General features: G+C 55.8%; 1 protein-coding gene across 1 annotated transcript in view; it reads left to right on the forward strand.

Annotated features, from left to right (window-relative positions):
• The window catches only part of atg2a (autophagy related 2A), a 176,604-nt gene that overhangs the window by 36,243 nt on the left and 126,712 nt on the right, over positions 1–13,649 (forward strand). Inside the window, exons 7-11 of the mRNA XM_070868291.1 lie at positions 1,114–1,210; positions 1,982–2,143; positions 7,013–7,164; positions 8,106–8,181; positions 9,692–9,944. Coding sequence (XP_070724392.1) covers positions 1,114–1,210; positions 1,982–2,143; positions 7,013–7,164; positions 8,106–8,181; positions 9,692–9,944 — 740 coding nt within the window. The remainder of the gene's footprint in view (positions 1–1,113; positions 1,211–1,981; positions 2,144–7,012; positions 7,165–8,105; positions 8,182–9,691; positions 9,945–13,649) is intronic.

The raw sequence follows: 13,649 nt of genomic DNA on the forward strand, positions 1-13,649 counted from the left end.
GTGACGTCCGCTGGTCGGGAAAGATGCTACATTAATGCAAGTCTTTCTTTATTAAATACCTCTGCCGTATTTTGATGATCATATCGTTCATAAGAACAGAAATCGGAGCAGGAGTCGGCCATTCGGCCCCTCGAGCCTGCTCCCCCATTCAATACGATCACGGCTGATCTTCGACCTCAACTCCACTTTCCCGCCCGATTCCCCATATCCCTCGATTCCCTTAATATCCCAAAATCTATTGATCCCAGCCTTGAATATACTCAACGACTGAGCCTCCACAGCCCTCTGGGGCAGAGAATTCCAAAGATTCACCACCCTCTGAGTGAAGAAATTCCTCCTCATCTCCGTCCTCAATGGCCGACCCCTTATCCTGAGACTGTGACCCCTGGTTCTAGACTCCCCAGCCCAGGGGGGAAACACCCTCCCTGCATCTACCCTGTCAAGCCCTGTAAGAATGTTATATGTTTCAATGAGATCACCTCTCATTCTTCTAAACTCCAGAGAACATCGGCCCAGTCTGCTCAATCTCTCCTCATAGGACAATCCCCCCATCCCAGGAATCAGTCTGGTGACTCGAGGGTCCGAGTAGCCTACTCCTGCTCCTATTTCGTATGTTCACAACGCTTTACAGCCAATTAGGTACTTTTTTGGAGTGTCGTCACAGCAGCCAATTTGCGCACAGCAAGCTCCCACTAACAGCAATGAGATAACGACCACACAACCTGTTTTAAGTGATGTTGGTTGAGGAATCAATATTGGCCCAGGACACCGGAGAGAACTCCCCCTGTTGTTCTTCCAAGAGTGACCCTGGGATCTTTTGCATCCACCCGAGAGGGCAGATGGGGCCTCGGCTTAATGTCTCATCCGTAAGACGGCAATCAGAAAGAAGGAACAGCAGGAGGCCATTCGGCCCCTCAAACCTCTTCTGCCATTCACTTAGATCACGGCTAATGTGTATCTTAACTCCATCTACACACCTTGGTTCTGTAAGGCTTAATACCCTTACCCAACAAAAATGGCAGGATTGGGATCAGGAGCAGCAAACACGGTTGATTTTCTCCTCCCCTCGGAGCAGTGTTCCGTTTCTTTGTTTCACCTGTGTTTATCTTGCAGTTGGAATTAGATGGGAAGATGGGGTCGCTGCACCTGTTCCTGAGCCCGCTACAGATCTCCAACCTGCTAGATTTACTCAGCACACTTAATCTCGCCGGTAAGCTTCTCACGCCAGCGTGGCCTCTGAGTTCTCATAGAATCATAGAAATTTATAGCCTGGCAGTGCAGCGCTCCCTCAGCGCTGCCCCTCTGACAGTGCGCGCTCCCTCAGTGCTGCCCCTCCGACATTGCGGCGCTCCCTCAGTGCTGCCCCTCCGACATTGCGGCACTCCCTCAGTGCTGCCTCTCCGACAGTGCGGCGCTCCCTCAGTACCGTCCCTCTGACAGTGCGGCGCTCCCTCAGTACCGCCCCTCCGACAGTGCGGCGCTCCCTCAGTACCGCCCCTCCGACAGTGCGGCGCTCCCTCAGTACTGCCCCTCCGACAGTGCGGCGCTCCCTCAGCACTGCCCCTCCGACAGTGCGGCGTTCCCTCAGTACTGCTCCTCCGACAGTGCGGCTCTCCCTCAGTACTGCCCCTCCGACAGTGCGGCTCTCCCTCAGTACTGCCTCTCCGACAGTGCGGCGCTCCCTCAGTACTGGCACTGGGAGTATCAGCATGGATTTTGTGCAGAAGTCTCTGTAGTGCGGCTTGAGCACACGACCTTCTGACTCCGAGGCGAGAGAGAGAGAGATACCCTGTGAGCCACGGCTGCACACCATTGGCTGAGACGAGCTAACTTGTTACTTACTGTTGTCCTGGCGCGGTAACCCAACGCTGGTGTGTTTGCCGGCCAGGGAGTCGCGCGGTTTCTTTCCAGGACGGGTTATGTAACCGCGTGGTATTTATTTTCAATTTCACCACCCCCACCCCCCAACCGCCCGATACAGAAGTGAACGGACTGAAGGAAAAGCTGAGTAAGAGTCGGCCGCTGGATCCCGAGGATTTCAAGCTGATCGAGCAGGACCTCAACAAGCAGCTTCACTCGGGCCAGAGCCTGGGCCGCCCCAAGGCCGATGAGCTGGACTCCCTTGTCGGCACCGAGAACAGGGGTAAGCAATCCGCTTGGCGTCGGTGCACTGTCAACCACACAGCCGATGCTTGTATCATCTGCAAATTTCTTTATCATACATTTAAGTGTAAATCATTGATATATATACTACAAAAAGGAAGGGACCGAGTACTGAGACCTGCGGAACCCCACTGGAAACAGCCTTCCAGTCACAAAAACACTCCTCAACTGTTACCCTTTTACTAGCTGAGCTGGACTAACAGGACATAGAAACATAGAAAATAGGTGCAGGAGCAGGCCATTCTGCCCTTCGAGCCTGCACCACCATGCAAGAAGATAATGGCTGATCATTCACCTCAGTAGCCCATTCCTGCTTTCTCTCCATACCCCCTGATCCCTTTAGCCGTAAGGGCCACATCTAACTCCCTTTTGAATATATCTAACGAACTGGCCTCAACTACTCTCTGTGGTAGAGAATTCCACAGGTTCACAATTCTCTGGAGAAAAAACGTTTCTCCTCATCTCGGTCCTAAATGGCTTACCCCTTATCCTTAGACTGTGACCCCTGGTTCTGGACTTCCCCAACATCGGGAACATTCGAATATGCATATAGATTGGGCTAACCAAACTAGAAGCAATACGGTGGAGGAGGATTTCCTGGAGTGCACAAGGGATGGTTTTCTAGACCAATATTTCGAGGAACCAACTAGCGGGGAGCCCATCTTAGACTGGGTGTTGTGTAATGAGAGAGGATTAATTAGCAATCTCGTTGTGCGAGGCCCCTTGGGGAAGAGTGACCATAATATGGTGCAATTCTGCATTAGGATGGAGAATGAAACAGTTAATTCAGAGACCATGGTCCAGAACTTAAAGAAGGGTAACTTTGAAGGTATGAGGCATGAATTGGCTAGGATAGATTGGCGAATGATACTTAAGGGGTTGACTGTGGATGGGCAATGGCAGACATTTAGAGACCGCATGGATGAACTACAACAATTGTACATCCCTGTCTGGCGTAAAAATAAAAAAGGGAAGGTGGCTCAACCGTGGCTATCAAGGGAAATCAGGGATAGTATTAAAGCCAAGGAAATGGCATACAAATTGGCCAGAAATAGCAGTGAACCCAGGGACTGGGAGAAATTTAGAACTCAGCAGAGGAGGACAAAGGGTTTGATTAGGGCAGGGAAAATAGAGTACGAGAGGAAGCTTGCAGGGAACATTAAGACGGACTGCAAAAGTTTCTATAGATATGTAAAGAGAAAAAGGTTAGTAAAGACAAACGTAGGTCCCCTGCAGTCAGAATCAGGGGAAGTCATAACGGGGAACAAAGAAATGGCAGACCAATTGAACAAGTACTTTGGTTCAGTATTCACTAAGGAGGACACAAACAACCTTCCAGATATAAAAGGGGTCAGAGGGTCTAGTAAGAAGGAGGAACTGAGGGAAATCCTTATTAGTCGGGGAATTTGTGTTGGGGAAATTGATGGGATTGAAGGCCGATAAATCCCCAGGGCCTGATGGACTGCATCCCAGAGTACTTAAGGAGGTGGCCTTGGAAATAGCGGATGCATTGACAGTCATTTTCCAACATTCCATTGACTCTGGATCAGTTCCTATGGAGTGGAGGGTAGCCAATGTAACCCCACTTTTTACAAAAGGAGGGAGAGAGAAAACAGGGAATTATAGACCGGTCAGCCTGACCTCAGTAGTGGGTAAAATGATGGAATCAATTATTAAGGATGTCAAAGCAACGCATTTGGAAAGAGGTGACATGATAGGTCCAAGTCAGCATGGATTTGTGAAAGGGAAATCATGCTTGACAAATCTTCTGGAATTTTTTGAGGATGTTTCCAGTAGCGTGGACAAGGGAGAACCAGTTGATGTGGTATATTTGGACTTTCAGAAGGCTTTCGACAAGGTCCTACACGAGATTAATGTGCAAAGTTAAAGCACATGGGATTGGGGGTAGTGTGCTGACATGGATTGAGAACTGGTTATCAGACAGGAAGCAAAGAGTAGGAGTAAATGGGTACTTTTCAGAATGGCAGGCAGTGACTAGTGGGGTGCCGCAAGGTTCTGTGCTGGGGCCCCAGCTGTTTACACTGTACATTAATGATTTAGACGAGGGGATTAAATGTAGTATCTCCAAACTTGCGGATGACACTAAGTTGGGTGGCAGTGTGAGTTGCGAGGAGGAAGCTATGAGGCTGCAGAGTGACTTGGATAGGTTAGGTGAGTGGGCAAATGCATGGCAGATGAAATATAATGTGGATAAATGTGAGGTTATCCACTTTGGTGGTAAAAACAGAGAGACAGACTATTATCTGAATGGTGACAGATTAGGAAAAGGGGAGGTGCAACGAGACCTGGGTGTCTTGGTACATCAGTCATTGAAGGTTGGCATGCAGGTACAGCAGGCGGTTAAGAAAGCAAATGGCATGTTGGCCTTCATAGCGAGGGGATTTGAGTACAGGGGCAGGGAGGTGTTACTGCAGTTGTACAGGGCCTTGGTGAGGCCACACCTGGAGTATTGTGTACAGTTTTGCTCTCCTAACCTGAGGAAGGACATTCTTGCGATTGAGGGAGTACAGCGAAGGTTCACCAGACTGATTCCCGGGATGGCGGGACTGACATATCAAGAAAGACTGGATCAACTGGGCTTGTATTCACTGGAGTTCAGAAGAATGCGAAGGGATCTCATAGAAACGTTTAAAATTCTGACGGGTTTAGAGAGGTTAGATGCAGGAAGAATGTTCCCAACGTTGGGGAAGTCCAGAACCAGGGGTCACAGTCTAAGGAAAAGGGGTAAGCCATTTAGGACCGAGATGAGGAGAAACTCCTTCACCCAGAGAGTGGTGAACCTGTGGAATTCTCTACCACAGAAAGTTGTTGAGGCCAATTCACTAAATATATTCAAAAAGGAGTTAGATGTAGTCCTTACTACTAGGGGAATCAAGGGGTATGGTGAGAAAGCAGGAATGGGGTACTGAAGTTGCATGTTCAGCCATGAACTCATTGAATGGCAGTGCAGGCTCGAAGGGCCGAATGGCCTACTCCTGCACCTATTTTCTATGTTTCTATGTCTATGTTTCTTCCCGCATCTAACCTGTCCAATCCCGTCAGAATTTTATATGTTTCTATGAGATCCCCTCTCATTCTTCTAAATTGCAGTGAATAGAAGCGTAGTCGATCCAGTCTTTCTTCATATGTCAGTCCTGCCATCCCGGGAATCTTCGCCTCACTCCCTCAAAAGCAAGCACGTCCTTCCTCAGATTAGGAGACCAAAACTGCACACAATATTCAAGGTGTGGCGTGACCAAGGCCCTGTACAACTGCAGTAAGACCTCCTTGCTCCTATACTCAAATCCCCTAGCTATGAAGGCCATTTGCCGCCTTCACCACCTGCTGTACCTGCATGTACAGAGCCGGGATTGGAAACAGCTCACCCCCCACACTCCCCCATTCCTGATCTGACCATGCAGCCATGCCAGTTTCCCGACTGACACCCATTAATTCCCCCCCCACCCCCCCCCCCCCACCGAGGAGACATGTGGTGCTTCCTCGAGGGGAGGGAGGGAGAACTCGCTGGCACGACTGTTGCCAGGCTCCTCTCGCCGGGAGTGGCGTGGCCGGGTTGCGGAGAGGGAGAGGGAGGAGGAGTCGGGCTGTCCCTTGTGGAGTGCTGGCGGGGAGGAAACCCCAGCCAAATGTTGCAGTCCCTGCCGTTCCAGAGCCCCGCGCATGAACCTGGTCTTCAGGGCAGTGCCGTCCCTTGACCCCCTGCCCGGTCACGAGTGTCGCCGGCTGTTCGACCATGGAGTGCGTCACGGTCAAGCCCAGTCCCGCTCCTCGCCCCAGCGCCCAGAATTCCCGGATAATCTGAAGCTGGGATTTTGAAATCTTACTGCCTTCAGTCCCACCGAAACCAATCGTACCCCCCCCAACCCCACCCCCAACCCCGAGCTGCTGCTCTGGCTGTGATTAGCCACTCAGGAGGGAGGGAGGAAACCAGAGCATTTTGATCCTGCGGGTCCCGCGCCCAGTGGGGGTCGGAGGGAGGGGGTGGGGGTTGGTGTCGGGGTGGGGGTCGGTGGACGGGGGGGGGGGTGGGGGAGGGATCGATGGAGGGGGGGGGCTGATGGGGGAGGTCGGTGGAGAGGGGGAATGGGGGGGGTCGTGGAGGTTCGGTGAAGGGGGTGGTCGGTCCGGGGCGAGGGTCGGTGGAGGGGGGAGGCGTTTGGGGGGGGGAGGGGTCGGTGGCAGGGGGGGTGGTGGGGAAGGGTTGGTGGAGGGGGGGTGGGGGAGGTCGTGGCGGGGGGGGGGTCGGTGGCGAGGGTCAGTGGAGGGGGGTCGGGGGAGGGGTCGGTGAGGGGGGGGAGGGTCGCTGGAGGGTGGGGGGGGTAGGGTCGCTGGAGGGTGAGGGGGGGGAGGGTCACTGGAGGGTGGGGAGTGGGGGAGGGTCGCTGGAGGGTGGGGGGGGGGTAGGGTCGCTGGAGGGTGAGGGGGGGGAGGGTCGCTGGAGGGTGGGGGGGGGTAGGGTCGCTGGAGGGTGGGGGGGGGGAGGGTCGCTGGAGGGTGGGGGGGGGGAGGGTCGCTGGAGGGTGAGGGGGGGGAGGGTCGCTGGAGGGTGGGGGGGGGTAGGGTCGCTGGAGGGTGGGGGGGGTAGGGTCGCTGGAGGGTGGGGGGGGGTAGGGTCGCTGGAGGGTGGGGAGTGGGGGAGGGTCGCTGGAGGTGGGGGAGGTCATGGAGGGGCGGGGGTCGGTGGAGTGCGGGGGGGTGGGTGGGTGTCGGGGAAGGTCGGTGGATGGTGGGGATCGGGGAGGGCTGGTGTCAGGGTGGGGTGGAGAGGGGCTGTGCAGGTCTGCCGTCCAGCCTCGTGTTGTAAACGTTCCTCTGTTGCCGTTGGCAGTGCCCGCGGACATGTTCTTCTCCATGGCCCCGATGACCAGCAGCGTGGCTTCGGTGCAGTCGGTGAGTGAGCTGTCGGAGGTGGACCTGGAAAGCTCGATGCTCAGCGACTACAGCAGCTGCCCCCTCCAGCCCTCCTCGCTGGCAGCAGGCGTAAGTAACAGCAACCGCTTGCATTTATATAGCGCCTTTCACCAACTCAGCACGTCCCAAAGCGCTTTACAGCCAATGAAGTACTTTTTGAAGCGTAGTCACTGATGTAACGTGGGAAACGCAGCAACCAATTTCCGCACAAACAACAACGTGATAATGACCCAGATCATCTGTTTTTAGTGATGTTGATCGAGGGATAAATATTGGTCCCAGTACACTGGGGAGAATTCCCCTGCTCTTCTTCCAATAGTGGCCGCGGGATCTTTTACACCCACCTGAGAGGGCAAGCGGGGTCTCGGTTTAATGTCTCACCCGAAAGACGGCACCTCTGACAGTGCGGCGCTCCCTCAGTACTGCCCCTCCGACAGTGCGGCGCTCCCTCAGTACCGCCCCTCCGACAGTGCGGCGCTCCCTCAGTGCTGCCCCTTCGACAGTGCGGCGCTCCCTCAGTACTGCCCCTCCGACAGTGCGGCGCTCCCTCAGTGCTGCCCCTCCGACAGTGCGGCGCTCCCTCAGTACTGCCCCTCCGACAGTGCGGTGCTCCCTCAGTACTGCCCCTCCGACAGTGCGGCGCTCCCTCAGTACTGCCCCTCCGACAGTGCGGCGCTCCCTCAGTACCGCCCCTCCGACAGTGCGGCGCTCCCTCAGTACTGTCCCTCCGACAGTGCGGCGCTCCCTCAGTACTGCCCCTCCGACAGTGCGGCGCTCCCTCAGTGCTGCCCCTCCGACAGTGCGGCGCTCCCTCAGTACTGCCCCTCCGACAGTGCGGCGCTACCTCAGTACTGCTCTAGAGTGGGGACTTGAACCCATGACCTTCTGACTCCAAGGGGCGAGTGCTACCCACTGAGCCACAGCTGACATGGTCATGGGAAATAACCAGTTAATCACTCGTTATTCCAGCTGCTGTTGTATTAATGTGTTGCTCTTTTATCATCCTTCAGCTGATGAACAGCCCGCACCGCTACGGGAGCTTCCCCAGCCCTCACCCCAGTTTACAGTGTATGAACAGACAGCAAGGTTAGTAAGAGCTGGGGGCACAGTGCGCTCCATACACAGCATCTGTTCTCAGGCTGTCGAGTTGGGGTAATCGGGTTGTGTGGGGTGGATGGCACTCCCTCTCTCGCCTCCCTTACTTGGGATTGATACAGGGCCATGGGGAGAGAGCGGGGCAGTGGGATTAGTTTGGGATTGTTACAGGGCCATGGGGAGAGAGCGGGGCAGTGGGTTTAGTTTGGGGATTGATACAGGGCTCTGGGGAGAGAGCGGGGCAGTGGGATTAGTTTGGGATTGATACAGGGCTATGGGGAGAGAGCGGGGCAGTGGGATTAGTTTGGGGATTGATACAGGGCTCTGGGGAGAGAGCGGGGCAGTGGGATTAGTTTGGGATTGATACAGGGCTATGGGGAGAGAGCGGGGCAGTGGGATTAGTTTGGGGATTGATACAGGGCTATGGGGAGAGAGCGGGGCAGTGGGATTAGTTTGGGATTGATACAGGTCTATGGGGAGAGAGCGGGGCAGTGGGATTAGTTTGGGGATTGATACAGGGCTATGGAGAGAGAGCGGGGCAGTGGGATTAGTTTGGGATTGATACAGGGCTATGGGGAGAGAGCGGGGCAGTGGGATTAGTTTGGGGATTGATACAGGGCTATGGGGAGAGAGCGGGGCAGTGGGATTAGTTTGGGATTGATACAGGGCTCTGGGGAGAGAGCGGGGCAGTGGGATTAGTTTGGGATTGATACAGGGCTATGGGGAGAGAGCGGGGCAGTGGGATTAGTTTGGGATTGATACAGGGCTATGGGGAGAGAGCGGGGCAGTGGGATTAGTTTGGGATTGATACAGGGCCATGGGGAGAGAGCGGGGCAGTGGGATTAGTTTGGGATTGATACAGGGCTATGGGGAGAGAGCGGGGCAGTGGGATTAGTTTGGGATTGATACAGGGCTATGAGGAGAGAGCGGGGCAGTGGGATTAGTTTGGGATTGAGACAGGGCTATGGGGAGAGAGCGGGGCAGTGGGATTAGTTTGGGATTGATACAGGGCTATGGGGAGAGAGTGGGGCAGTGGGATTAGTTTGGGATTGCTCTGTCAGTGAGCTAGTATGGACTCGGGCTGAAACCTCAATGGTTTGAAGTCAAGTGGAATGTTTTCATCCACAGATAGTTGAGTTGTGGGGTAACTGGTGTAAAAATGCGACAATAAAAGCTGGGAATACAAAGCAGGCCCATTGGAGAAGGGGCAGGTTAATGTTGATGGGAGAATGACCTGTGTATAATGGTGTTCATAGAAAATCACGACACAGAGGGAGGCCATTCGGCCCATCGTGTCCGCGCTGGTGAAGAGAGAATTGAAGGCTTTCCTGGAGAGAGCAGGTACTGGGGGAGATGCTGGGGTCGACTAGTGTAAAAAGGGAAGGGGCTGTTTGGACCCGTTTAATGGTTGAAGTGTGGGATGGGGGAGATCGGGGGAGGGGAGGGGTGGGGGTTCCACCGTCAACCGACTGCCTAAACCTGTCCACCGTTCTCCCCATAGGTAAAGCTCAGCCGCCCCCGTCCCTGGACAGCGTGAAGGCCGAGCTGCTGCTCAAGCTGACCGTGGGGGGCCTGACGGCCACCGTACTGCACCTGGAGCCCCCGCCGGCGACCGGGAGCCGTCCCCACCCCCCAGCCACCGCCCGCCACTATTTCACCGAGCTGGCCTACTTCAAGGACGCCATCTTCGGGGGACGGGACTTTGACCACCTGCGGGCCCAGTTCGAGAAGGCCTGCCCCCAGAGCAACCTGAGGTACGGGACGGGGGGCGGGGGGAGTGAGGAGTCTTCGTTAATTCACCGCGGTGCTTTTCCCCGCCGGTCGGTGAAGCGCGCAGCAAGAACAACAGCAACTTGAAGGAGGAAAGAGAGGCGGAGAGGTTTAGGGAGGGAGTTCCAGAGCTTGGGGCCCAGGCAGCTGAAGGCACGGCCACCGATGGTGGAGCGATTATAATCAGGGATGGTCAGGAGGGCAGAATTAGAGGAGGGCAGAGATCTCTGGGGGGGGGGGGGTTTGTGGGGCTGTAGGAGAATACAGAGATAGGGAGGGGGCGAGGGCCATGGAACACAAGGGTGAGAATTTTGAAATCGAGGTGTTGCCGGACCGGGAGCCAATGTAGGTCGGCGAGCACAGCGGGTGATGGGTGAGTGGGACTCGGTGCGAGTTAGGACACGGGGGCAGTGAGCACAGGGGGTGATGGATGAGCGGGACTCTAGGCGAGTTAGGACACGGGGGCAGTGAGCACAGGGGGTGATGGGTGAGCGGGACTCGGGTCGAGTTAGGACACGGGGCAGTGAGCACAGGGGGTGATAGGTAAGCGGGACTCGGTGCGAGTTAGGACACGGGGGCAGCGAGCACAGGGGGTGATGGATGAGCGGGACTCGGTGCAAGTTAGGACACAGGGCAGTGAGCACAGGGGGTGATAGGTAAGCGGGACTCGGTGCGAGTTAGGACACGGGGCAGTGAGCACAGGGGCTGATGGGTGAGCGGGACTCGGCGCGAGTTAGGACATGGGGCAGTGAGCACAGTGGGAGATGGGTGAGCGGGTCTCGGTGTGAGTTATGACACGGGGCAGTGAGCACAGGGGGTGATGCGTGAGTGGGACTCGGTGTGAGTTAGGACACGAGGCAGTGAGCACAGGGGGTGATAGGTGAGCGGGACTCGGTGCGAGTTAGGACACGGGGCAGTGAGCACAGGGGGTGATGGGTGAGCGGGACTCGGTGTGAGTTAGGACACGGGGCAGTGAGCACAGGGGGTGATGGGTGAGCGGGACTCGGTGTGAGTTAGGACACGAGGCAGTGAGCACAGGGCGTGATGGGTGAGCGGGACTTGGTGCGAGTTAGGACACGGGGCAGTGAGTACAGGGGGTGATGGGTGAGCGGGACTCGGTGCGAGTTAGGACACGGGGCAGTGAGCACAGGGGGTGATGGGTGAGCGGGACTCGGTGTGAGTTAGGACATGGGGCAGCGAGCACAGGGGGTGATGGGTGAGCGGGATTCGATGCGAGTTAGGACATGGGGCAGTGAGCACAGGGGGTGATGGGTGAGCGGGACTCGGGGCGAGTTAGGACACGGGGCAGTGAGTACAGGGGGTGATGGGTGAGCGGGATTCGGTGCGAGTTAGGACACGAGGCAGTGAACACGGGGTGATGGGTGAGCGGGATTTGGTGCGAGTTAGGACACGGGGCAGTGAGTACAGGGGGTGATGGGTGAGTGGGACTTGGTGTGAGTTAGGACACGGGGCAATGAGCACAGGGGGTGATGGGTGAGCGGGACTCGGTGTGAGTTAGGACACGAGGCAGTGAGCACAGGGGGTGATGGGTGAGCGGGATTCGGTGCGAGTTAGGACACGGGGCAGTGAGTACAGGGGGTGATGGGTGAGCGGGATTCGTTGCGAGTTAGGACACGAGGCAGTGAGCACAGGGGGTGATGGGTGAGCGGGACTCGGTGCGAGTTAGGACACGGGCAGTGAGTACAGGGGGTGATGGGTGAGTGGGACTCGGTGTGAGTTAGGACACGGGCAGTGAGTACAGGGGGTGATGGGTGAGCGGGACTCGGTGTGAGTTAGGACACGGGCAGTGAGTACAGGGGGTGATGGGTGAGCGGGACTCGGTGTGAGTTAGGACACGGGGCAGTGAGCACAGGGGGTGATGGTTGAGCGGGACTCGGTGTGAGTTAGGACACGGGGCAGTGAGTACAGGGGGTGATGGGTGAGCGGGACTCGGTGCGAGTTCGGACACGGGGGCAGCCGGGTTTTGGACGACCTCAAGTTTATGTCGAGTAGAATGTTGGCGGCCAGCCAGGAGTGTGTTGGAATAGTTAAGTCTCGAGGTAACAAAGGAACGGATGAGGGTTTCAGCAGCGGATGAGCTGAGTCAGGGGCGGAGGTGGGCGATGTTACAGAGGTGGAAATAGTGGATATGTGGCTGGAAGCTCAGTTCGGGTTAAATATGACCCCGAGGTTGCGAACAGTCTGGTTCAGCCTCAGACAGGAGTTGGGGAGAGGGATGGAGTCAGTGGCTGGGGAACGGAGTTCGTGGCGGGGACCGAAAACAATGGCTTGGGTCTTCCCAATATTCAATTGGAGTAAATTTCTGCTCATCCAGAACGGGATGTGGGACAAGCAGTCTGACAATTTCGAGACGGTGGAGAGAAGTGGTGGTGAGGTAGAGCTGGGTGTCATCAGCGTACATGTAGAAACTGACGCTGTGTTTTCGGATGATGTTGTCAAGGAGCAACATGTAGATGAGAAATAGGTGGGAACTAAGGATAGATCCTTGGGGGACACCAGAGGTAACGATGCGGGAGCAGGAAGAGAAACCATTGCAGGTGATTCTCTGGCGACGATTAGAGAGATAAGAATGGAACCAGGCGAGTGCAGTCCCACCCAGCTGGACGATGGTGGAGAGGCGTTAGAGGAGGATGGAGTAGCCAGCGTGTCGAAGGCTGCAGGCAGGCCGAGAAGGACATGAAGGTGACACGTCACCGAGCCACACAGACCAGGAAGGCTCCAAGCCCGGTCCATGGTCCTCGCGCTGCTACCTGAGGCAGCTACTGAGATGCTGCAGTTGGCCCCAGTCTCTCCTTGGGTAGAGAGGGCCAATTTTGCCAGGCTCCCTGCTCCTGATCCATGTCCAGTTCGTCCTATACAACTGCACGCGGAAATAACCCATTCAGCCCACAGGGTGTGCACAACCAACCCAGTCTAATCCCACTCTCCCCCTCACTCTCCGTACCCTTTAATATCACACCCAGTCTAATCCCACTCCCCCCTCACTCCCCGCACCCTTTAATATCCCACTCAGTCTAATCCCACTCTCCCTCTCACTCTCCGTACCCTTTAATATCACACCCAGTCTAATCCCACTCTCCCCTCACTCCCCGCACCCTTTAATATCCCACCCAGTCTAATCCCACTCTCCCCTCACTCCCCGTACCCTTTAATATCCCACCCAGTCTAATCCCACTCTCCCCCTCACTCTCCGTACCCTTTAATATCACACCCAGTCTAATCCCACTCTCCCCTCACTCCCCATAACCTTTAATATTCCACCCAGTCTAATCCCACTCTCCCCCTCACTCCCCATAACCTTTAATATTCCACCCAGTCTAATCCCACTCTCCCCCTCACTCCCCATACCCTTTAATATCCCACCCAGTCTAATCCCACTCTCCCCCTCACTCCCCGCACCCTTTAATATCCCACCCAGTCTAACCCCACTCTCCCCTTCACTCCCCGCACCCTTTAATATCCCACCCAGTCTAATTCCACTCTCCCCCTCACTCCCCGTACCCTTTAATATCCCACCCAGTCTCGTCCCACTCTCCCCCTCACCCCATACCCTTTAATATCCCACCCAGTCTAATCCCACTCTCCCCGTACCCTTTAATATCCCACCCCGGTCTAAGCCCACTCTCCACCTCACTCCCCGCATCCTCTAATATCCCACTCTCCCCTCA

This window comes from Pristiophorus japonicus, chromosome 27 (assembly GCF_044704955.1).
Source record: "Pristiophorus japonicus isolate sPriJap1 chromosome 27, sPriJap1.hap1, whole genome shotgun sequence".
NCBI lineage: Eukaryota > Metazoa > Chordata > Chondrichthyes > Pristiophoridae > Pristiophorus > Pristiophorus japonicus.